Source organism: Rhincodon typus, chromosome 4 (genome assembly GCF_021869965.1).
Source record: "Rhincodon typus isolate 14 chromosome 4, sRhiTyp1.1, whole genome shotgun sequence".
In the NCBI taxonomy this organism is placed as follows: domain Eukaryota; kingdom Metazoa; phylum Chordata; class Chondrichthyes; order Orectolobiformes; family Rhincodontidae; genus Rhincodon; species Rhincodon typus.
This window is the reverse complement of record NC_063335.1, coordinates 90,048,145-90,074,388: the sequence shown is the minus strand read 5'-3', so window position 1 is coordinate 90,074,388 and position 26,244 is coordinate 90,048,145. Positions and strand designations below refer to the sequence as shown.

Below are 26,244 nucleotides of genomic sequence, written 5' to 3'. Positions count from 1 at the left end.
TGATAGTCTTCACATTGAAGACACCTTCCCCTATTCGTACCACCCTGCTTCATGAGATAGATTATAAGCAGATCTAATAGCTCAATAACAGACATTTATGATGTATTGTGGGCCATCAGCAGCAAGAAAAAATTATTCAACCACAATCTACAACCTCATGGACAACTTGTCGCTCATTCTAGTATTGTGGGCAAGCCAGTGGATCAACCCTATTTTAACAAAGCTGAGGTGCCCACCTGGTGTAGCTACATGCATGATAAATAGCAGAAGTGCATGATGCAATTAGAGCTAGACAAAGTGGAGAATGTCCCTGGTATGCTCTGTCCATAAGCAGCAGGATAAATTCAATCCAAACATTTGATCAAGCAGCACCAACTCAACAAATTACCTGCTCTCTGCCTCATCATTCAGACCTCTTGGCTTTAGATCTAATTACAACCTTGGTCCAAACATGGGCAAGAGAGTTGAATTCCAGGGGTGAGGTGAGAGTGACAGCCTTCAACATCAAGGCAACATTAAGAAGTCCTAGAAAATCTGGAGTCTTTGGGAATTATGTAAACTAGTCTCTACGAATTGGTGTAGTACATAGCACACATGCTGATGGTTATCGTAAGATCAAATCCAAACACAGAATTTGAATCTGATCAAGAAAAGTAATCTTAGAAATTATGGCCACAATTGGCATAGAAGCCAGTATGATGTTGAAGGCCAATCAATCTCAGTCCTGGGCCATCTCTGCAGAAATTCCTCAAAGTAGTGTCCTAAGCCTAACCATCTTTGGCTGCTTGTCGATGACCTTCTCTCCATCATAAGGTCAGAAGTGGGAATGATGATTGCACAATGTTCAGCACCATTCATGACTCCTCAAAGAGTGAAGCAAGCTGTGTCTGCATGCAGCAAGATGCAGTCAAGTTGCAGGCTTGGGATTATAAGTGGCAAATAGCAGTTTCATCAGACAATTGTTACAATGCCTGTTGATACCATTCACATTTAAAGAGAAATTTGATCAACTGGAAGAAGTTATGCCACATTTTAAATGAAAATAAATTTGTTTATATATGAAACTAAGTTAAGCAGAGCCAGCACTACTAACTCAACAATATTGTTAATAACTACTAGTGCTTCGAAATAGAAAAGACAATAAAACATTATCACTTATACTTTAAACTTAAATCCTCAACTCTACATTTCTGTTTTCACTTTAAATTTGTCACCTATTCCCACAAACACAGTCAGTCTTGGATTGCTTATTAGGCTGGGAGCAAATGTGCCACAGCACTCAGGAATTCACTTTCATTCCTCTCATTGTTCCTGCTATTCTCTGAAGCCTTGAGGGCCTCTCTACTTATTTCCAGTGAAATGATCCTTCACTTAGATCACTGATCGTTCCAGTTCAATGATTAGTTTTTAAGCCAGAAATAGATAGCCATTTAGTAAGACAATCAAGAAATAGTTGGGAATGTGGAGTTCAATGCCTGAACAGATCAGTCAATATCTTACTAAATTGTGGAGCAGGTTTGATAGGCTGAATGCTTTTCAGCCCTTAGCAGGGTCTCTCTTTTCTGTCTGCTGAGCTCAAAGCTTACATCCAGCAACTACGGTTATTTCAATTCTAACCCCAAAGACCTTCTGGCATTATTACAAACGTAGGGCTAAGTCATTCATTGTTATTCCAACTGTGAACTTGTAAGATAAATGCAGGTTACTTTTTAATTGTAATTAACGCAGGCTTGTTTAATTTGCATTCATTTTGGGATTGTTTACTGGATTTGTAATCAGGTTTTTTCATTTTTCATACGTCACTACTTGAATGTCCAACATAAAACTTATGTTCTAATTAAACGCTATACATCTAAATAATATGAATTACAGAATCAGATATACCCAACACTATCTCCAGCTAAGAGATTCTAATCACCTTCCTTTGATATTCAACCATACTTCCATCACTGAATCCCCTACTACCAACATCCTGGAAGGTACCATTGACCAGAAACTAAAATTTGGATTAGCCAATCATGAAACTTTTCTTCAGTACAGTTCTAAAGAAAAGTCATCTTGGACTCAATATTCTGTTTCTCTCTGCACAGATGCTGCCAGACCTGCTGAGTTTCTCCAGGATTTTCACTGTGTGTAAGAGATAATGAGGGATTGACTATATACCATCCCTCCCACACCACAGTCCAGCATGGAGCTAAGTCTTGTTGCCAGGTTTGTGGTAAAACACAGGGGTTAAAAGTGAGATGCAATCCTAAACAATGTGTTACTGGGCTAAAATCTTAGCAAATAAATTAGTTAAGGTCACAGTTTAAGAACAACCACTAAATGCCCCTGCACTGCAGATAAAGAAAGGTAAAAGATTTTTTCCTCAATAGAAGTGCTATCAGACAATCACTGATGAAAGGAATTAGGAATTTCAATGAACCTCCAAAGCCAAAAATCTCAAAATCCACTGTTTAATCGCCAACATCAATGCAACTGATACCATCCAATGTAACAGCCACAATGTTCTACTATCCGCCTCTCACAAATGACTCAAAATCTGATCCGTATACCTTTACTTCAGTTTTAATCTGAGTGTGTGTGTCTGTGTTGTATTAATACTGCTTCTCACATTTAATAACTAATGAATTCACTCTCTTATTAACTTAAGAAAGCCTGATTAAACTGGCTCCTATTTAAACCTAAATTCCTTTGGTCTGGGAGAAAGGTATCCATAGGAAAGGGATCCTTTTTATTAAATTAACCTTGTTGCAACCCACTTACAGGGGATGAATAAAGAAGAGTCAGTTCATTCCTCCTCACCCAGAAGCTGAATGATTTAGTTTATTCCATCTGGAAACTTAATAAACTAGAGAATCTTGCCCTGGGGATTGGTTGTAACAATGGACCAAGGTGATTCAAAAAAGAGGCTCACTACCCCATCCTTTAGGGGAATTAGGGATGGGAAATAAATTCTGGCCTTGCCAAGGATGTCCAAATTCTACGAATGAATAAAAAGTGCTCAGAGTCAATGACATTGGTTTGTGGTTGGTATCACATGTAGACCAGACCATGTAAGAATTGCAGATTTCCATCTCTAAAGGTATTACAGAAATGATTCTTTTTCCAGCACTCCAACAGCTTCACAGTCACTTTAACTTTATTACTTCCTGATATTTCCCTCAATTGAATTCTAATCCTCAAACTATGAGAGTTGCTATTTAACTCATATTCTCTTTGTTATTAATCCAGGAATCTGGATTGTTGTGGAGTCTGAAGTTAGAATTGACACCATCCAAGGTATTCTTCCCAATTACTCTACCATGTTTAACACTTACTTATAAATCATAGCCAAAACCTCTCAAGCAGTAACTGTAATGATGCTTATTCTCATGCTGACCTGGATTTTCATCGGATCTGCTTTCAATTTCCACCCTTCTCTTGCCATTTTATAGTTCATTTCTGATTCTTCCCTTCCCCAACCACTTCAGCTCCATTTCCAATATTCACTTTAAGTTCATGGACTCCCAGAGCTTCCTCAACTACATTTCCTTCCACCCACTTCCTGAAAGGAATCCATTGCATTCTCTCAAGTTTCTCACGTCTCCATCTTGTCTGTTCAATTGATGGTATCTTTCAGGCCTCTGATATGCCTACTATCACCCTCAACTGAGGATACCCATCCATTGTGATTAACCAGGACCATTCTATTTCCCACACTTTGCTCATAGCCCTTCACCTCCATCAGAATCACAATGGGTTTCCGTTATCTTCATGCTCCACCCCACCAGCTTCTGTACTCAATAGATTGTCTACCATATCTTTCATCTCCAGCATGATGTTCACAAAGAACAAATCTTCTCCTTCCTGTGCTCTGAATGGGCTGTTCCCTCCACACCATCTTGTTCCACTTCTTAATCAACATCAACACCATCTCCTCTTCCCATGGCACCTTCCTATGCAAACAAAGGAGATACAAAACTTATCTTTTAACTTCAACCCTTCCTTGCCACTAGCACCTCAGACATTCATTCAAGGTGACAGAACTATGAACAATTTACTAGTACTCCTTCCAACTTAGCAAACGGAAATTGTTGCTCATGGTGTGATCTCCTGCAGAAACTGCAGATACTGTAGAGGTTTGATAGAAAGGAAAACTGATATTCTTCACGAGATAATTCTGAAGAAGGGTCTAGGCCCGAAACGTCAGCCTTCCTGCTCCTCTGATGCTGCTTGGCCTGCTGTGTTCATCCAGCTCTGCACCTTGTTATCTATGACATTCTTCACATTGGTCTAGCACATTACTGTATCTCTTAGAAGTGTCTCAATACTGTAAAAGTAATGAACTTTTTTGAATACAGTGACTGGTGATATGTAGGAAAGAGACAGAGATGGAAATAAAGCCACACCAGTAAAGTTTGTTCCTGTCATGTTTGCTACTGTTGAGTGATGCATGACATGCTCTCAATTGAAAAAGTGATAAGATTCCTCAGCCCCACAGATGTCACTTCGTAAAATAAAGTCCCAGAAAATTTGATATACATTTGACGATTCACCGAGTAGTGAGATTTAAATAATCTACCATTGAATTAAATTGCAGCTGCCCAGTACAGAACTAAGCCTTAGAAAGTGTGGCTGTGACAACACAATAACTTACAGGGCAGCAAAGCAATGGAACAGGCTACAAATAACATGAGCTGTTGGGTGAAATCTACATCCTCAGCTCCCTAGCTGTTGTTCCAAACTGTTCTAGTCAAGATCTTTCTCCCCTAAAGTCCCCAACCTCTTCTTTGCTGACATACAGCCCTACAAAATCACACACTCGCTATGTAGGACCTGGCTAGTGGATGAAATCCAATGGAATCCAAACATCAAACCATTATAGGTATCTTAGCTCAACCAGATCCTGCTGTCAACCCCAGTTTCCATTGTAAAGTGACTAGAATCATAACTTCTTCCTCCACTCTGAGCTCAACCATACGTAGCCAACCTCAACTTTATAATAGGTCTGCAGCTTCCCAATCGATTCTTTATCTTTCTACGACATACTAAGGGAGAGTTGGCATGAGATAGGTGGCAGGTTTAATTGCACCACCTTCAGAAGTACAATCAAGTCTTCAATCACAGTGTTTGTAGGAAGCATAGTCACTTGCATTTTATTTATTTATATCCGTTAACAAATATTCAGAGGGAATTACAGACTAGCATAAAACTAAGGGGTTCAGATTTTTCACATATGGAATAATGTATACCTGGAAGGGAATTATAGATTGGAACGTAACTGTGGAGTTTATATTGAGCACAAGTAGATAACTTTAGCTAAAGACTGATATTTAATCAAGAAATTTAGTTAGTTTATCTGTCAAGCAATGAATACCTGAGAGTGAGTTACAGGCAGCGATTTAAAATACAAGTTCATATAGTTTATATTTAGAATAATGAACACCCAGGAATGAGTTACAGACTGGAATTTAATCAAAGGGTTCAAATGGTTTACAGAGAGAATAATGGATAATTCACAGTTACTTTATCCTGGTGGGAGTTCCTTGTACCAAGCAGGACAAATTGGATAAACATTAGAATAAATCATCATACAGGAGGTTAAGCACGGTCCCCAAACATAAAATTAGAAATGAAATAGTCTTTAATTTTGTCTAAATGGTGCCTCGGAATCAGGCGTATTGCCCTCTGTGGAAACAAGTGACGAGTCTCACTAATGTACTAGTCACAGTCTGCCATCTGCTGGTCACTACGTAGTATTACAAGGGCCAGCTGTCACATGGTAATGCATTCCCAGATATTCCAATGATCAGGTAGTTATTTCTGAATTGTAAAGGGCAACTGCGCGTGGAATGATCAGAACTGCCCAGAAATAAGAGAGTGCAATGGGCACTTCCACTGTATGTGGAGCCAGTAGACAAGTCCAATAAAGTCATTGAATTCAAATGGTTCTAACACAGTTAAGCTATTAGGAGAAGATAGATGACTAAAAATCTACTCTTAACTCCCAGGTTAACCTCAATGGTAGATTTACTATTCACTGTCCCAATCCCACACATTCTTCAGATTCCTAACCGCCAATACAATGTAACCTCCGGATGACCAGATTCCCTGACATAAACCTCCCGGTCCCTCTCCATCAGAAACTGACACCCCCCCAGGCTGTAGGCCTGACCCCAACCCCTACTAGACATGACACCCAATGACTACTAGCCTGACCCCCCGACATAACATTCCCGATTTGCCAGCCTCAGCGCCACCTGTCAAGACACAGCCATTCCCAACCCGTCAGCCTGGCTCTCCAGATTCCCAGCGGAAGACCTGACACTGCCCCCAATTCACTGGCCTGAAAGCACACACTCTATCCCTACCCCCTCCCCCCACCTGTCCCAGGATCTGAAAACCCCTCACCCTTGCACTACCTGACCCCATGCCAATGTTATGCTGGGGCAAAAATCCTGAAACTCTCCCCCTAATGACATTGACATATCAAATGAATTGGACCAGTCCACGAAAACAGCTCACTACCAACTAAAGAGTAACTAGGGATGGCTCATAAATGCTTGCCCAGCCAGTGACATCCAGATCCCATGAGTGAATATGAAGACCAGAGAAGTGCTATTTGACTCATGAAAACTTTACAGACATATAGCAAAGTCTTGGCACAACCTAGTCTCTTCTGAAGCTCCCAACTCGATAATACCAATGTCTCAATGTAGCACAACAAGAAATTTTGGATATGAGGACGTGGAGTTAATGAATGCATGAGGGACTAGATTAACACCAGTAAAAGTATCGTCAATAATATATGGTTCGGGGAGGGCTTACACAGTGGCAATGTGAGGGAACTGGATAAGCAACAGAGATTCATGGCACTGTCTGGGAGGAGTTACTGAGCAGAATTAACATCATTAATAGAAGCAGCAGCAACAAGTTGTAAGAAAGAGGTTGATTAGTGACAGAATGAGGGCTGGATTGACATCAGCCATTATACAGTTAGCACTGCAGGGAAATGGTTGGAAGAGATAACAGATTAACAATTTAATATCAGTAAAAACTGTGGGACAAGTCATTTTAGTATGCCGTCAATTTGCTTACCTGTTAATTTAGCTCTTGAAAGTAAGTGGTGGTGCTATTTCTGTTCCACATAAAACAGATAGATGCTTCATGTTGATTATAATTTATTGTAGTAAGATTAGACAATGAGACTCACAGTTTAAAATCCAGTTGAATGATTGCTTATGAGAATAATAGCTGTAATTGGTTGAACTATACATCTTTCCTTACTCTTGGTCTAGATGATTGACAAAGGACCTCGAGAAAACAGGGAAAGTCTAATACAGTTCATTTTGTAAATATTATTTTTAAATTGTTCATTTTAAACAAAACTTTCAGGATAGTCTACAACTAATTTTCATATGTTTCTTCTCTGCAATAAAGTTTACATTATGTCCCATGTTCATGGTTTTAAGAAACTTTTGACAAAAGCTGGTTTTCTTGGCAGTTCATTTTGCCTAATCTGTTGTTGGCCAATGTCTTCTTCAAAACTCCTCACTCAATCCTGCTGAAAAGGCAAAAGCAAAACATAGGAGTTAAACATGCCAGGTTCAAATCCCAACCTCCTCTAGCCCCCAAAGGGACAGGGAGGATTTATTCTGCTACTCAAGCCTGCTCTGCTGTTCATTACTGATCTCTAACTCAACTCCAAACCTCATGCTGCTCTTAACCAAGTACTCATGCCCTTTTGGGTGAGAGAGTTTTAGATAAGCCACTACCCCTTGCTTCCTGATTTCACTCTTAAATAACCAGCTCCAATTTTAATATTATGCCTTTTTTACCTGACTGTTCTCACCACAGGAAGTTACTTCTAGTTATATGCCCTACCCGATTGAATCCTTCAAACCCAACTAGGTTATTCCCAGATCTGTCTACTCAAGGGAATATAAGCCAGGTTTGTGAAATCCATCCTCATTATTGGACCATTTAAGCCCAGATAACATTTCTGTAATCATCCCCACCCTGTAAAGACCTACATATCTTTCCCTGAAGAGTCACTGTCAAAGAGTGAGTGCTGTAATCTGGAGGGAGTCAAACCAAGGTTCTATACAAGTGAAGCATAATAATATAAGAAGATAGAAATAAGAGCAGGATTAGGCCATTCTTTAAGATTATGGCTCATTAAGATCGTAAGACTGTAGCCCTCAACTCCCCAAGAATTCAAAAATCTAAGTACTTTTCAAATACGTTCATTGGTCTAGCCTCCTCAACTTTCTGAGGTAGAGAATTTCAGACATTCATTGTCCTCTGGGAGAAGGAAATCTTTCCATCTCAGTTTGAAATGAATATCCCTTATTCTGTACCTATGTCCCTTAGTTTGAGATTGCACCACAAGTGGAAACATCTTCCCAACATCAATCCTGTCAAGCTCCCTCAAAATCTTATATGTTTCAATAAGATCACCACTCCTAATTCTAAACTCTAATGAATAAAGGCCTAGCCTGTTTAGCTGTTCAATCCCTTTATCCCAAGAATAAATCATGAATCTCTCTTGAACTGCCTGAAAAGCCATTATATTCTTTTTAAATACAGGGACTAAAACTCTCCACCTAACAGTACTCCAGTTGCAACCTCAAACAACAAAACAATCAGCAGCAAAAACAGAAATTGCTGGAAAAGCTCAGCAAGTCTGGCAGCATCTGTGAAGAGAAATCAGAGTTAATGTTTTGGGTCCGGTGACCCCTCCTCAGAACTGGTTAACCCTGATTTCTCTTCACAGATGCTGCCAGACCTGCTGAGTTTTTTCCAGCAATTTCTGTTTTTGTTTCTGACTTACAGCGTCCGCAGTTCCTTTGGTTTTTATACCAATAGCATAATCACCTCCCCTTTGTGTTCCTGCCCCTTGTGATAAAGGCCAATAGTCCATTTGATTTATTTGATCGCTCTTTGCATCTGTCCAACAATGTCTTGTGACTCATGTAAACTATCCTCTGTTTTTTTGCTCTCTGTATGAGTTTCTAATTTATTTATACGTTGAAATATTTGCAGAAGATATGAGAATGCCCATTCAGTTACGTTCACACACACCCACCCACAAAGTACAGTCTGTACTGTCATTAAACGGCTCCCACATTTATGGGGCCTCTTCATTTGTCTAGGGGTGGTTTCACTAATTCATGACAAAGAGCAAAGCGAGCAGTTGCATGGGAAAAGTATCACTTTGCAATTCCACTCCAAGTCACAAGTTATCCAGATTTGGAAACAAATAGCTGGTTCTTTGTTGACACTGTGTCATTATCTTGGAACTCTCCACCTAACAGCACTTTGGGGGCACCTTCACCGCATGGTCTTCAGTATTCAAGAACAAGACCCTTCAACATCTTCCCAAGGTCAGTAAGGGATGATGAATTAATGCTGGCCTTGCCTGTGGTATACGTAGTGTGTTCTTGGTATTCCATGTTGTCCAGGTTATAGATTTAGCGATGTTAGCAAAAAGTATCCTGGATGATTTGTTGCATGATCCTTATCTTTTCAAACTCCACAGATTCTCAAAAGTAACAATTGTAACACCAAGACTGTGTTGCCAAATTCTGAACAACTGCCATTAACAAGCTTGCTGACAACACTACCATGGTAGGATGGATACCTAGTAACGATGAGTCAGAATACAGAAAGGAGTTAGAGGGCTTGGTGACGAGGTGCAATGAGAACAACCTGTCTCTCAACATCAGCAAAACTAAAAAACTCTGATCATTGACTTCAGAAAGAAAGGAGGAGAACAAGCCTCCATTTACATCAACAGAGCTGCGGTTCAGAGGGTGGAGAGTGTCAAGTTCCTCAGAGTGACAGTAACCAAAAACCTGTCCTGGACTTCCCACATAGATACGACAGTCACGAAGGCACAGCAATGCATCCTTTTCCTCAGGCAGCTCAGGAAATTTGGCGTGTCCGTAAGCTCCCTCACCAACTTCTACAGATGCACTGTCCGGGTGCATAACAGCCTGGCACGGCTACTGCTCTGCCAGGGCCGTAAGAAACTACAGAAGGTTGTGTGCACAGCCCAGAACATCAGGGAAGTCAACCTTCCATCCATGGACTCTATTTACACAGCTCGCTGCCACAGAAAGGCTGCCAATATCATCAAAGACCCATTGCACCCCAGTAATGATCTCCTACAACCTCTTCTGTCAGGCAGAAGATACAGGAGATTGAACATATGCACCAGCAGGTTCAGGAATAGCTTCTTCCCAGATGAATGGACTCTCTAACTTCAAATAATGCTGACCTTGCTAAAGTTGATCTTGCCTAGTGCGTGGTCTGTGCGATGTAACCTGTATGCTTCTGTCTAGTTTTCTCGCACCTGTGATCTGTATGTCCTTGCTTACTATGATCTATCTGCACTGCTCGTAAACAAAGCTTTTCACTGTACTTAGGAACATGTGACAATAAGTAACTCAAATCAAATCAAATCAAATAAAAAGGGAGGGTGAGGGAGACCTCTTAGTTTGGTGTCAGTAGTAGGTAAATCTTAAAATCTATTTTACAGGATTTGATAACTAGACACTTGGAAACTACTGGTAAAATTAGTTGGAGTCAGTAGGAATTTATGAAAGGGAAATCATGTTTGACAAACCTGTTGAGTTTTTGAGGATGTAGATTGAGAAGGATTAATGATTGTGGTGCATTAGGATATTCAGAAGGCCTTTGATAAGGTCCCAGGCAGGAGGCTAGTAAATAAAATTACAGCAGATGGGTGTAGGACTAACATACTAGTATGGATTAAGAATTTGTTAACAGACAGGAAGCAGAGAGTAGGAATAAACATATTCTCAAGATGACAGCCTATTCATGTGGGGTACAGCAAGGATCTACAGCTGTTCACAATCTAAATAAACAATTTGGATGTGGGGACACATTGTGATGTTTCCACTGTTTCCAGAATTGCTGATCACTTGAAACTAGGTGGAAATATAAGTTATGAGGAGTGTGCAAGAAGGCTTCTTAGACAGGCTGTGACTGAGCAAGAACAACAGATAGAACATAACGTGAATAAATATGAAGTTATCCACTTTGGTGGAACAAATGGAAAGAGAATATTTTTGAAAATGGTAATGACTTGGGAAGTGTTGGTGTCCAAAGGGAGAAGGATGTCCTTGTCCATGAGTCACTAAATACTAAAATGCAGAAACATGTCAACAAAAAAGGCAAATGGTATGTTGACTTCATTGTAAGGGTCTTTAAGTATAGATATTTTGTTGCAGATGTGAGGAATCTTGGTGAGATTACACCTGGAGAATTGTGTACAATGTTGGTCTCCTCATCTAAGGAAGAATGTATTTGCCAGAGAGAGATTGCAATGGAAGTTCATTGGACTAATACCTCAAATAGTGTCATTTACTTATGAGGAGATGTTGAGGGAAGTGGGTCTGTATTCTCATGACTGGAGATCTCACTGAAATCTACAAAATTCTCAAAGGGTGTCTAGACAACAGGATACAGCCTCAGAGTAAAGGATAGACTATTTAAGGCTGAGATGGGAGGAATTTCTTCAATGTGAGTATGGTCAATCTTTGGGAGCCTTTAAAGAGCTATGGAAGCTCAATCACTGAGAAGATTCAAGGGAATAATGACATCAATGAATATGAATACTGCACAGGAAAGTGGTGTTGAGATACATGATCAGTCATGATCTAATTGAATGGCAGAGCAATTTGATGGGCTGAATGGCTTACACCTGCTCCTACATTCCCGTGTATTTCCTGTAGGCGTTCCTACTGCAGCCACAATGTCTGGTGTTGAAGGGAGTTGATATTTTAACTGGGGAAAGAGGTACTAGTCAGGCAGGCTGGTATGTACTTGATGCTATCAAACCTCTTGTGTGTCATAGCAACTGAAGCCATCCTTACACTCTTGTCTTGCAGTTTTTCGGTGGAAAGACTTTGGGAACTCAAGAGCTCAGCCACTCATAACAGAAGCCCCAGCCTCATGATTCATGTGGTTGGTCTAAATGAGTTTCTGGTCAATTATAGTCCAAGATACTGGAGGGTTTTGGCAATGGTAATGCCACAATGGTAAACCCTCCACCTTTCAAGTGTAGATAGGCTATCTTTTCTTCAGAGATTGTCCTTACCTGGCAGTAATTATGTCATTCTGTCTGTTCACTGTCTCTGTATGTGAAATAATTACCAAAAGAAAAGAAATGGATTGCTTACCGGTGAACAGCTGACTGTGGTCTTTGTTGGTACAGGGACATTGAAGGTAACTGTAACGATTGCGTTACAAATCAATACAGTCTGTTAGGAAAATGGATCAATTAGTGAAACAAATGTTTGTATTCTACTATTGCAGAAGATAATTACAGTTCAAAACATACCATTACGTAGATTTGAATGATGTAAGTCTTTCTGCACAACTTGATGCCTTTCAAGAAGGCCACCCCACAGTCTCCTTGGCACATTATCCAACCTCATCTTAAATAAACTCGCTGTCCTAGTAGCAATTAACCATTCCATTCTGGTGAATCAGTACTGCCTTTCCTCTGAAGTCAATGCATTCTTTTTCAGGATGTCCAAGATTGAATGCAATCTTCTAGATGATGTCTAACCAGAACTGTGTACAGCTATAATATATCTAGTACTCCTTGGTAGTCCACCTTAAGTTGAAGACTAACAACCCATTACTCTTTAAATTATTTTTTTGACTGGTCCACTGGCTTTCAGTGGTGTCCATAAAAAGGCAGGCAAATCTGTCAGTTCTGCTGCAGTTTTTGATTCCCAGGAAAATCAAGAAGTGCAAGTAAACATTCAGTTGAGACTAAGTTGTATGGTTAAACATAGAGTTTTAGGGAATTCTGGAACATAATTCCCTGAAAGTGTGAGTATTGGCAGATAAATATGTAAAAAAAACAAGAATGTTTAGGGGTTTATAAATAGGGACTGGATGTAGGAATGAAGAAACAAAGTTGAATTTTTACAAAACATTTGTTCAACCACAGTTATTCTGAGTGTAGCTTTAGTCATTGAAGTAATAAAAGCATGCAGTTTAGATTTGTCAGGATGATGCCAATACTGAGAATCTACAGTCAATGAGGACAGACCTGATGTACAAAGACTACTTTCATTGAAGCAGAAGAGGTTAACAAAAGATTTGTACAGGAATTTTGATAGATTAATATTTACTTTTGTTTCATAATCAGTGACCAGAAATTGTTAACTTAAACTGTCACAAAAGGAACAATGAGGAAGGTTACAAAGCATTCTTACAGAAGTCTAGATTGCTTTCTCCCACAGCATGGCTGAGACAGAGACCTTTAATGGAAAATTAGATAAATATTTGACATGAAAAGATATCCAGATCTATGCAGAAAGGTTTGGATAGCAGATTTAGATTTGGTTTTCCAGTTCTGATGAAGGGTCACCAGACCCGAAACATTAACTCTGCTTTCTCCTTCACAGATGTTGCCAGACCTGCTGAGCTTTTCCAGCAACTTTGTTTTTGTTCCTGATTTACAGCGTCCATGGTTCTTTTGGCTTTTATTTTGGATTTAGATTTGGATTGCTCTAGAAAAAGCAGACACAGATCTGATGGACTGAATGGTCTCCTTCTGCACTACAAACCTACAGGTTTAAAAAGGTGTGGAGTAAGTTCCATTGGGAAGGATTGACAAAAATGATAGAAAAGGGTTCAAGACAGATCTATGAATTAGGACCAGGATCCAATGGTTTGTAGAAATGTAACATTGGAACAATCCGCTGAATTCTAATACTGCCATCACATTCCCATTGGAGTTATAGTGTGAGACTAACAGGACTCAGGAGGACTCTTGAGGCAAATGAGATTCATGGCTGCAGGAGATTAAATGGCAGCTAAACCCAAGCTCAGCTCTCCCCGCAATCTGACATCCTTTGTTAGAAACAGGTACCTATGAATCACAGTTAATTCCATTGTGTCATTGGCCCTTCTTATTAGATTCCCAACATGCTCAGAAAGAAAACACAGTTATACTCACTCCATCATCCATGTACTCACAGTCTTGCATTATATCCTCCATTCCTTTAGTGCACACTGTCTGTTTGAGGGCAAACCCAATCTCATATTCTTTACCTTGTGCCATTTGCTGTAAAAACGAGGAATAATTAAGCATTTACACTCTTATAGCAGTGCATTTGAGAACATAAAGTCTGTTGAGGCATTTGCTTCTTTTTTGTCTGCGAATTTATCTTCCCACAAGTTGAGGATGAACATTTCAAACATTTACATATCAATGTTAACAATACGGACTGCCACATCAGAGAGAGCACAAGATAGATAAAAGAAAGGCTGAATCTCTGCTGTCCCATCAAACATTCCCTGGGCATGTATTGCATACTTAGGGATGAAGTACAGCTCCTCTGCACTGGCCCATCAAATACACTCAGGGCAGGTATAACAGGGGTTAAATACAGAGTAAATCTCAGTCTATATTCTCCCATTCAACACTCCCAGCTGATGTGCAGCATGGAGTCCTTGTAAGTACATGCTGGTAGGCAGAACCGGTTGGACTTAGACATAAACCCCAGCTCTATGTCCCATTCCTTGCGCAGGTAGACACAGAATAAAATTCCCATCACACTTCAACATCAAACATACTCAGGGCAGGTGTAACATAGGTTAGATACAGATTGAAAGTCGCATTACACAGCCCATCCAGTACAGTTCAGTGACAGCCTCTTTGAAAAGTTTCAGTCTCCAGATACGGAGGGTCTCCAAATGCCAGGGTCTGGGTCTATTGAATTTGGTTCCCATTTTCTTTCAGTCTAATATAACTACTGTGATCCTCCTTTTCTGGTACCTGCAATTTAGAAGTAAAGAACATATTTACGTAACATCATATAACACCCAGAAATGAATTATTTTTGAAGTGCAGTCACGTTATTTAGTTAAGTATGATATTCAATTTATGCACAGCAAGTTCCCACAAACAGCAAAAGGAATGAAGGCCTAGTTAAGCTGTTTTTCATTGGTGCTGGTTGAAGACAGAATGTTGATAAGCTTAACGAGAAAAGGCGTCTGCACCTCTTCAAACATACAAGAGAATATTTTCTGTTTACCTTTATTTTCAGTTAAAACTTGAAATCAAACAGACAGCAAAAGGAAACATGTAAAGGTTCTGTATCTGAATGTGTTTAGCATTCACGACAAACTAAATGAATCGATAGTGCACATTGTAGATATAAATAGCCATAATGGAGAAGTAGCTGCAGGATATTGAGTTCTGAATATTGAGGGGAATATAACATTAAAGAATAATAGGAAGATGAACAAAGGTGGAGGGGTAGCACAAAGATAACATTTGTACAATAGTTAGTGGTGACTTAGTTCACAAGATCAGGATGTGGAATTAGTTTGGAACAATAGGAGGAAGGAAGTCACTAGTGAAAATGGTCCACAGACCCTTTAGTGTTAACTACAAATTAGGACAAAGAATACAAAAAGAAAAATGGTCAAGAAACAGCAATAATAATGGATGATTATAATCTACACATAAACTGGAAGAATCAGATTGGCAATAGCAGCCTTGATGAGAAGAGCAACCAGAGATCAGGATATATTAGACTTGGTATTGTGTAATGCTACCAGATTAATTACTGATTACTGAGGAGTGGCACCTCTAGGTAACATGACCAGTGAGCAGATAGATGGCAGTTGAAGTTGAATGCAAGAACTGAGCTGGTGCATTTTGGGAGGAAGAACATGACAGACACTATAAAGTAAGAGGAACAATTCCAAGGGGGATGCGTAATTAGAGGGACCTATACGCACAGGATATTGAAGGTGGCAGGAGAGGTGGACAGAGCAGTCAACAAATCATACAGTACGCTGGGCTTTATTAATAGAGGTGTAAGAGTATAAGAGCAAGGTGAAGCTGAACTTGTAGTTACTTGCTAAATCTCAGCTGAAAACTTACTGTTGTTCTGGGTACCACATTATAGGAGGATATGAACACATTAGAGACAGTGTTGAAGAGACTTATAAGAATAGTTCCAGGAATCAGAAGCATTAGTTAAAGCATAATTGGGAAATGTTGATTTTTGTTTTGGAGAGAAGAAGGCTAAGAGGAGATTTGACACAAGTTTTCAAAATTATGAGCTGTTTGGATTGAGTAGATAGGGAGAACATTTCCTGCCCACGTAAAGATTAAAAACCAGAGGGCATAGATTTAAAGTGATGTGCAGAAGATGCAAGTGTGAAGTAAAAAAAAAGCTTTCTTTGAGAAAAGTTTCGATATACAATCCCCACCAATGAACCTCTCGCACCATCATAAATAAAGCAGGACTTCTCACAGTGTTCGTTTTCACTTAGACCCCTCTCATAATGAAACAACCTCTTGCTAGCCTAACCAGTTTGAATATCTTCCAGGGCAGGCTTGGCAAATTGGCCGGAAACAGTCATGTCAAATAAATACCATTATGGGAACTTCAGCAACATAAGGACTGCTATGGCCAAAGGTGGAGGACTATTACGTTGAACCATCTTCCTATATGCCAGGTATGAGTCCAACCAGCAGATTGTTTATCAACTGATTCCCAATGCCTCCAGTTTTGATGGTCCCTTAATGTCACACTTGGTCAAATGCGGCCTTGATGTCACTCTCACCTCACCTCTGGAATCCAGCTCTTTTGCCCATGGTTGAACCAAGGCTGTAATGAGGTCCGGAACTGAGTGGCTGCAGTGGAACCTATATTGAGCTTGAGTGGTCCGGTTACCGCCGAGCAAAGTTTCTAGTCTGCCTGCTATAGGAAAGCATTCAGAAAAGATTAACAAGGATGTTGGAGGGGTTGGAGGGTTTGAGCTACAGGGAGAGGCTGAATAGGCTGGGGCTATTTTCCCTGGAGAATCAGAGGCTTAAGGGGGACTTTATAGAAGTTTATAAAATCAAAAGGGCATGGATAGGGTAAATAGACAAGGTCTTTTCCCCAGGGTAGGTGAGTCTAAAACTAGAGGGCATAGGTTTAAAGCGAGAGGGGAAAAATTTAAAAGGGAACTAAAGGACAACTTTTTCACACAGACAGTGGTGCGTGTATGGAATGAGCTGCCAGAAGAAGTGGTGGAGGCTGGTACAATTACAATATTTAAAAGGCATCTGGATGGGTATATGAATAGGAAGGGTTTACAGGGATAAGGGCCACATGCTGGTAAATGGGACGAGATCAGTTTAGGATATCTGTTCGATATGGACGAGTTAGACCGAAGGGTCTGTTTCCATGCTGTACATCTCTATGACTCTATAAGTGCTGCCTGATAGCACTGTTGATGGCACCTTCAATCACTTTACTGATGATTGAGAGTAGTCTATTTCCAGCAAATGGCTGAATTATATTTGTCCTGCTCCTTATGTACAGAACATATCTGGGCAATTTTTCACATTGCTGGGTAGATGCCAATGTTATAGCAATCACTTCTACAGAGGATGTTCCATAATAATCTTCAGGTGGATTACCTTGATATACCAAGCAGGGTGAAACCATCTCTCACTTATTCCATCCAGAGATATGTCCACATCAAGCAAACTGTTGCAGGGATTGTGACCATCAAATCATTGTCTTTACCATGTTTGATATATTCTTCTATAGGATCAAATGTATGGCTCTATGCAGGAGCAGAAGTAGGCCACTCAGCCTATTAAGTCTGCTCTGCCATGCAATAGGATCATGGTTGATCTAATAATCTTCAATTTCCTGGTTTTGTCACTCAGTTCCTCACCTCATTACAGCCTTGGTTCAAACATGGGCAAAACAGCTGGATTCCAGAGGTGAGGTGAGAGTGACAGCCCTTGATATCAAGGCTGCATTTGACCAAGTGTGACATTAAGGGACCAGCAAAACCTTTCATTCCCTTACTGATATTATCAAGGCTGCATTTGACCAAGTGTGACATTAAGGGACCAGGAAAACCTTTCATTCCCTTACTGATATGAGCCCAAAACAAGGAAATGTAACTATGAAATAGGCACTAACAGATAAAATAAAGCATTTAGGACAATTTCTTTGCAGCGAATGATGAGGATGCAAAATTTACTGCCCTATGCTAGGTTGATGCAGACAGAACTCATCTTTTTAAGGGAAGGTTTGATGCATACATGAAGAGAAGGGAATAGAGGAATATGAGGGCAGGTAATTAGAATCAGAGGAGGTTCATATGGAGCATAAACACCGGCATAAATTTGTTATTTAAAATTCTTTGTTTCTGCACCTGGGATTGCATCAGGTCAAAATTGGTTCCTAAAAATAAGCAAATGAACTGCAGGTGCTGGAAATCAAAACCAAAAACAGAAATTACTGGAAAACCTAATAGGTCTGGCAGCATCTGCGGAGAGAAAGCAGAGTGAACATTTCGGGTCCAGTGACCCTTCCTCAGAACCGGTTCCTGCCTGTACTTGTTCCGGTGGAAGCAGACTTTGTGCTGCCTTCTCATTTCAACGTGTTCAGCACGCAGCCCGCTGCTGCCTGTAGCGGACCGGCAGTACTAAGCAAGGACTTAACAAAACATACGAAACTGGCACTGTTTCAGCTCAGCTCCAGCTCTTGAGGGCAGTCTGGTACTCTTAAAGGAAAGCAGCAATTGAACCACATCTGACCTACCATTGCTGCAACTGTAATTGAGGGATGTGGAAAACCAAGAGGGCTCAGTTTTCACAGATGCAGACAGGGGAAATGGGGCCACACTTCCATGGGGTAGGTGAGGAATACTCTTTGAAGGAAAAGAGGACACCAAGCTTCTGGGAACAGTACTGGAAGATATTTAATGGCCCCGGGTGGGTGATCTGAGTCAGTGAATTCATCAGCATATGACATCTGTCACTCATCCACACACCAACTTTGATGGATGAATTCAAGTCACATTCTAGTGCGAATAACTGAAAATCCTAAAAGAATGGTGCTATCCTTTGAACAAGCCATCTAACTGGAGTCCTTTCTGCTCTCCTAACTGGGTATATTAGGTCCTAAAGCACTATGTCAAAGAAAAGCAGGGCAGGTGTCCCACCCAGCCTCACAAACATTTAGCCCTCAATCATCCTTAACAAAAACAGATTATCCAGTCATTATCAAATTTCTGTTTGTGGGAATTTACTGCTCACAAATTGACAATCACATTCACTACACTACAACAGTCCTCCATCATTCAGAAAGCACTACGAGACATCCAGTTGTGCAAGTTGCGATACAAATACAAGTCTTTCCTTCTTCACCTCTCGCTGCCTCCATAGACACCCAGTTATTTAGCTATGGTAGGTACATTACCCAAACACAACACATTGTTCCCCTTTTCTTTCAGAACAAAGTTGGCCATAATAGAAGGGGACAGTTAAAAAAAAACCATTGGGTGGTTCTGCTGGCTAGACACACTATTAATATATGACCCCGATGGAAGAGATAGCCCTCCGCATCATGGAATCGGCTGCAACTAAGCCCATAGCATCCAGCATCACCAAGACCATCCAGGATGATGGTACATGACTGCGTTATGGTCCACCTCAACCCAATCCAACCCTCTGACATGATGTGTAAGTCGCTGATACCGTAACTATCAATCTCTCACTTTAACACCCTCCTCGGTCCAGCCAACCCCTCAATCTTTCTTTTCCGATTTATGCTTCCAGGGCTACCAGCATCTGCAGCCATGGTGACGAGAAAGCACAGCTACTCAATGTGATAATCACAGCCAGCAACACAGATACTGATACTGTACAAACCTTAAGTGCCAGTATAAAACAGCACACAATGGGCAAGAAATGGCAGCACCTGGTTGAGAGTGATAGGGTAGCCTGTGTGCCAGTCTACAAACGGGTAACAGCACGGATAACTTCTGAAACGCAGACTCAAATTTTGATAGGTTCGCCCACAGGAGAGAGATGATAATGACTGCCAGGTTTTCACTTGTGCCACTGTCAAAGGCAAATAGAAGAATTCCAATTGCATTGTGAGGAGATCCCATGGAGCTTGAAGACCAAATAATGCAAACAAGGAATCGGTGGCCAATTTCATGACAGCACCAGCAAACCTAGCCATGCTACAGAATCTGATGGCTGCAGTCTCCATTTCCATTATGTCACAGACAGAGGTCTCTCAATGTCGCGGGCCTGCACAGAAGTGAAAGCACAGGCATAGATCCTGAATTCCATGCTTACTGTGATTACAGACTCAAGTTCCTGCCATCATGGCTGTGGATTTCAGTTCTCAAAAGACCATACAGCTTTCGTGATAATCTAACAATCTGTACTCCTAAAGATATCCAGTTTGCTGAGGTGTCAGCCAGAAACATGTAAGCAACACCATGGGGCATCTATTAGTTTTTCTCAGGATGACAGCCTTCATACTGCCACCAGGACCTCACCACAGTGTCAACCAGATAGACTGATATGTAAATATAATGCAGTCCAAAGTCACACCATCAAGAGCTTCTCAAGGGCTTCCCCCAAGGCCACCTGGGGTCTCCCTTAGTGCAAGTCACCTCTTCCTCCAGCCAGGCTGCAATCATAGGAGCACTGGGTCAGGCAAAGATACATAGGAGACTGACAGTAAGGGATGTGTGATGTTTTATTAATTCTGTTGCTGCTTTGTATTATTGCTAGGTTAGTAGACAAGACAGTTGAGTCAAAGTGAAGGAGGTTCATGAGTCATGAGTCATTACATGTGTAGCCTGCATTGCCAAGAGATAAATCTCTAGTTCACCCTGGAGGCCTGAGGAATGGACGACTGCCTCAGAATGATGGTTTCTACCAGGATAGAAATCATTCTCTGGCATGGTGTCATGTGCTTATTGAAATGATAATCTTGAGCATTTCTGAAACTTCTTGTTATTAACATCCATGATGTTGTTTCTGCCTACAGAGGGAGAAACCATGTACTTAATGAACATGACATAGATGGGATCATCAATGATGTAGTCATTAACGTACTTGGAAATATTGGAATTGTCCCCTGACCCCATGTGGAAACATCCAGACACATAAAATTTGTATCCCAATGTGACCTTTGTGCTCAATGAATGCATCGCTCTGATCCTGCTGTGAGATTCCACATCAGGTTGAAGAAGTGGCTCAAAACTAGACAGCTATGTCTGAAAGCCTGGGGAGAGTGGTCCTTAGTCCAGTCAGGGAACACTTTGGCCACTCAGTAATTCTGCCGCAATCAGTCAACGACATCTGATCCGCGTCAAGGTCCAGAGACTCTACTTGGGCAGCCTTCCAAGTAGAGTCCTTCCAGTCCAGGGGTTAGCAGTGAGTCGGTCAGGGAACTGAACAGAAATCAGCCAGGAGGCTGGTCCTTCCTCACTCAGGGCAGTCAGTGGTAGGCTACAGCCAGTCCTGCATGTTGGTGTCCTGTATGTCAAAGGGTGATATCAGGGACCAATGCTGTTTTGGGAAAATTGAATCTGATGCTACAAAGCAGAGTGGACATTAACTGTGAAAGTGACATTTCTAGATACAGGGTTGGGGACTGACATAGCATGGGAGGTCATGTGGTACTGCAGGAGGGAGGATCATCTAGAGTCACCACCATGCTTGCTTCAAAGGGGGGTAGTGGATCACTATGGTGGGCATTAAACCTGCAGTTCAAAGGGTAAAATGCAGAGATGAATAGTTAAATAAACAGAAACAAAACAGAAGTTGCTGGAAAAGCTCAGCAGGTCTGGCAGCATCTGAGGAGAGGTCGACGGACCCGAAATGTTAACTCTGATTTTTCTTCACAGATGCCGCCAGACCTGCTGAGCTTTTCCAACAACTTCTGTTTTTGTTCCTGATTTACAGCATCCTCAGTTCTTTTGGTTTTTAGTTAAATAAACAGGTCGAGTGAGTGTGGGGGGAGAATAAACACTGATAGGGTTGACAGGGACTTCAATGCAGAAAGGAACACGAAGGTTGGTGGAGCAGAGAGGCATCTGGAATAATGGACGAAGCCTGCAATTCACTCTCTCGAGTAAAATCTGGAAAGCATTCCATCTTGCACCAAATTTCAACCACGCAATGAACATGAAAAATACTGCCTGCACATGCACGCAGAGTTTGTTGTATATTGTCTGAGGGAACAGTCTCCACTTATAAGCATTGTTCCCCTTCCAGGGGCAATTGCATTAATCACTCTCTCAGATTTGAGATTGGGTATGTCTACCACCACAAAATTCTGTATGTGCACCTCATGTTTTGGCCATGTCCATAGTTTAGAAATCCTGGCCACAAGCAATCCTGACCATGTCATTAATCATTACAAATTAATCATCGTAATTTCTGGGAAGCAGAAAAGATCACGCATGACCTTTAAAATTTCATCTGCAGTCCACAATTTCTGAACACATTTCACAGGTCTCACACTGCACAGGGGTGTGGAGCTGCTGCCCTATCACTTTGAACTCTACGTCAGAACATGCTGTAATATGCAAGACTGTGTTTCTTGGGTGAATTGGGGGGTGGGGGTTGACAGAGGTACAAGGTTTCAGTAATCTTACTGCACTCAAACTCCTCCAGTATTTGTACAGCATGGCTTGTGCTGTCTACATCTGAATAAAGTTTAAAATGCTCAAGGTCCACATAAAGGCATGTCATGGCCTTCGTTGGTGAGAGCTCCATGGTCTATTCAATTATGATGATGGTAAACTCCTATATGGCTGAAGAGTCACCTTTTGTATCTACGTTCAGTCTATCAACTCTGCTCCACCATTCAATATGGCTGATCTGATAATCCTCAACTGCACTTTCTTAACTTTTCCCCATAAGCTTTGATTGCTTTACTGATTAAAAATATCTCCATCTCGGCCTTGAACGGATTTAATGATCCAGCCTCTATAGCCTTTTACAGTAAAGAATTCCACAGATTCATTTCTCTCCGTGTGAAAATTCCTCCTCTCTTGAAATAATTTTTTTGAAAAGTTTCACCCACATCAAAATTAGAAATAGGTCTGCATTTTCTGGGTTTATTCCTTTCTCCTTCGTTTGAATGTGCGTAATTCTTGTAATCCTTAAGTCTTCTGGCACTGATCAAAGATTGACAAGTTTTAAGTAGAGTCTCTGTAAATTCTGTCTTGTAAAGGTTTTAGGATCCTGAAACAAGCTTAGAATGATGTCACATTAGCGGCTTCCTGCAGGGTATAAATAAGACAGGGTGGGTGGAATTTGTCGGATAGAAAGCACATAAATCAAAGATGGAAGATTGTTCAGTTGGAGATAACAGTCTCTTAACAACACTTAACTCTGAACCAGGTATCTTGCCAACTACTCTAGATAGTAGTAAGCGTATCAATGGATGTGCAGGTGGATATGTGGAGTTCAGGTACATGTTCGACTTCCCTGTTGATATTCTGATACAAATTAATAGAATGATGACTTCACTCTTCAAATCACACCAGAAACTACCAGATTTTTTTTCTTACAGAATCACAGAATTGTTATGGCAAAGAAGGAGGCCATTCAACCTATCATGAGTGTAATTGTTCTGTTACCAAGTGCCAATTTCCGGTTTTTCCACATATCCCTGCACACCATTACTGTCCAAATAATCATCAAATGTGCTCTTAAATACCTCAACTTGAACCTGTCTCCACCACATTTCTAGGCTGTACACTCCATGCCCTAACCACTCGCTGATGAAAAAGTGCTTTTCTCACATCACCCTTACTTCTTTTGCACATCACTTTAAACGTATGTTCTTTTTTGAGCAGGAACAGTTTTTCCCTATCTATTGTCCCTAACCATGATTTTGAAAACCTCTATCAAATCTTTTCTCAGCCACCTTCTCTCCAAGGAAAACATTAAAGCTGTGTCAAAGAACTGAGTCCAGTCTAGGCAAGGCAAGATGTGCTATAAAAATGTGCCCAACATGAGCAATGAGATCAAGGACACACCAGCCAGTGCAGAGCTTGTAGTAACTATCTAAGAAAACAAACTAAAAAGCTGCACATGACACATTACATCCCAGACAGATTATGAATGAAACTTGGATTAGGTCTTTTCAATCTTGGAGGAACTGATTACCCTGTCACGTCAAATGTCATCAACTGCCAGTGAGATTGTAGAATGCTTGAAAGAAAACTAGAACGTAGTTTCCAGTGGTGAAAAGCTACTGAAGGTGGAAGTAGGAACTGTATAATGGACAAAATCAAGTTGAAAACAACAGGGCTAAATTTCACTTTGTTGAAACTGCTGAATCTTTGCCAGAGTTGAGCATTGGAGAGCCAATCAGAGTGCAAAAGTTCAATGTCCTCAATAAGAGTCAGCTCCCATATGGCAACTTGAGTCCTGTGCAAAGCAGTTATCACCTTGTCCAGACACGGTGAATGGGAATGACCAGATTCATTATCACAAATGCAGACATTAACCTACAACTAGAGAAACTGATCCTCCATTTCAGGCAGTTGGTTAGAAAGGTATGATGTCACCACCTGCACAAAGTATAGAAAAACATTCAGTCCTAAATGTCCACCACCGTCTAACAACAGAAATAAATATGCAACAACAGTTACCATGGCAACAGCACTCACTACTTATAGGAGGAACAGGACCTTGGAAACAAACAGATACCAATGAACAACCAACATCACCACACAGGTATTATTAGAAGAGTTGCATAATTTTTAGCTTATGTATCCAGTGCATGTGAAGAGACTGATGAATGTGGGATAGGCTAGAACTAACACTTTTTTCAAGAATGATTACTTTTGTTATTGTCTGTACTTTTGCGATAACTTGAAACTGCAAATATTAATGCATGCAGTCTCTTTTTGTTTTCATTTAAGTAAAGGAGGAATGTTTGGAGAAACGCATTTGTACATTGAGTACAGAGTGACTTGCTGTGGTCATGTGACCACATAGAACTATCGCAATTTGTTTTCACTTTCATTTGTGGCAGCAGTTAAACACATCACTAGAAACAAGGGGAATATAGCACCCTATGAAATCCAGTCAGTAATTCACACTGACAGGGCTCAGGTCCAATAAACAGCCAGCTCTGACTGAGCCACACTTACCCTTCTAGGGGAGGAGTATTGGAGTGTGTGAGAGGAGATTTTAAAAATGCTGTCATTAGGAAGATGGAATTAAAATCAGCTGACCACCAACCCAGCAACAAAGAATTTTAGTGACAATAACAGCATGTGCAGGATTTGTACTGAAAACAAAAAATGCTGGAGATCACAGCGAGTCAACAGCATCCACAAGAGAGAAAGCAAGCTAACTTCTCGAGTCTAGTCTAATCTTTGATGCTTTCAAGATAAAATAGCCTGCACAATGAAAATCTGGATGCAGCACACAGATTAGAACATTTGGAGGGCAGGAACATAGTTGGGCTGTGCACGACACAGTCTCTGACCAAGTTCCAACTTAAAATGGCGATTAAAGGGTCTATTTATACCATAGGACTTTGATGCGAAAGAAAGCCAGTTACTTAACAGGTGTTGGTTTTGGACACCCACCAGTCGCTTTTTGAAAATGGATCTCTTGTCACTGATGATAACGGGTCCATAATGTTACTGACCCTATTGCTCCTCTGTTAATGCCAGGTGAATTGAGCCAATTATGACGTTTTTCTTGCCCCTCTCACCCCTGGTTAGGTTCCTTCTGCCAAGCTGACCCACGCAGCTCCTGCGGCCAAATCAGCAGCCATAAAAGCAAGCTGCACATAGGCTCACTTTCAAGCCTCTATCCTAATTCTAGCACTTCTGTTACACCTTTATTACCTTGATTGCAATGCAGGTGGGTCCCAACAGCTTAAAGAGGTTCATCTGGCTGGACCCTGCATTGTACTTGTAGATAGCAGCATACAAAGCATCCTTAGATGTTGGTGTCCGTACAACTGGGGCTCCGTTCCCCATGGCAACTGCCCCAACACACATAAGTGCAATCAACCAGAATCTCATCCCTTGAGAAGTTTCCTGCGCAAGATTCCAGTCAAAACTGCTGCGACACTCCAGCAGAAGCCTGTCTACCCATAAGTTAGCTATTGGTTACAGTGGTTAATTATTATCTCAGGCCTTGAATATGTCTTTGATGATCAGGATGACCTGGCTTTGTTTTTTTTATGGGTAGATAGTGCTTCAGTTGTGTGTGGGTGTCAACCAAAACAAATACTTATGCAGCTGCCCAATCAAACGCTCAGCTTTCGGTTTTGTGAGCTCACTTCATGTTTAAAAACAGTTTTAAAAAAAGAGCGTGGAGAATTTAACAACTAATATTGTTGGTCAAGCAATGACAGGCAGTGCCGTGGGTGAGAACACCTTGCTTCACTGAGATTTTAA

The 26,244-nt window shown here is 40.9% G+C and overlaps 1 protein-coding gene across 2 annotated transcripts; it reads right to left on the bottom strand.

Moving 5' to 3' along the window:
- Window positions 1-7,146: 7,146 nt before the first annotated feature.
- On the bottom strand, window positions 7,147-25,927 carry LOC109915735 (cathelicidin-related peptide Oh-Cath). 2 transcript variants are annotated; one of them, XM_020515410.2, is made up of 4 exons: window positions 25,687-25,927; window positions 13,988-14,095; window positions 12,192-12,272; window positions 7,147-7,546 (listed from the first exon to the last, which is right to left on the bottom strand). In XM_020515410.2, exons 1-4 carry the CDS (start codon window positions 25,864-25,866, stop codon window positions 7,538-7,540), a joined length of 378 nt encoding a protein of 125 aa, XP_020370999.1. In that variant the 5' UTR covers window positions 25,867-25,927; the 3' UTR covers window positions 7,147-7,537. The 2 variants fall into 2 exon arrangements, with proteins under 2 accessions (XP_020370999.1, XP_020371007.1); XM_020515418.2 differs by having other exon boundaries at window positions 7,147-7,543.
- Window positions 25,928-26,244: the final 317 nt, after the last annotated feature.

Excerpts from the sequence above, each read along its gene's own strand:
- LOC109915735 (XM_020515410.2), bottom strand. The coding sequence starts at position 25,866 with ATGAGATTCTGGTTGATTGCACTTATGTGTGTTGGGGCAGTTGCCATG. Across the intron at positions 14,096-25,686 it reads CCACCTGCATTGCAATCAAG|CAAATGGCACAAGGTAAAGA; the intron begins GTAATAAAGGTG and ends TCGTTTTTACAG. Across the intron at positions 12,273-13,987 it reads GTGAGTACATGGATGATGGA|ACTGTATTGATTTGTAACGC; the intron begins GTGAGTATAACT and ends TTTTCCTAACAG.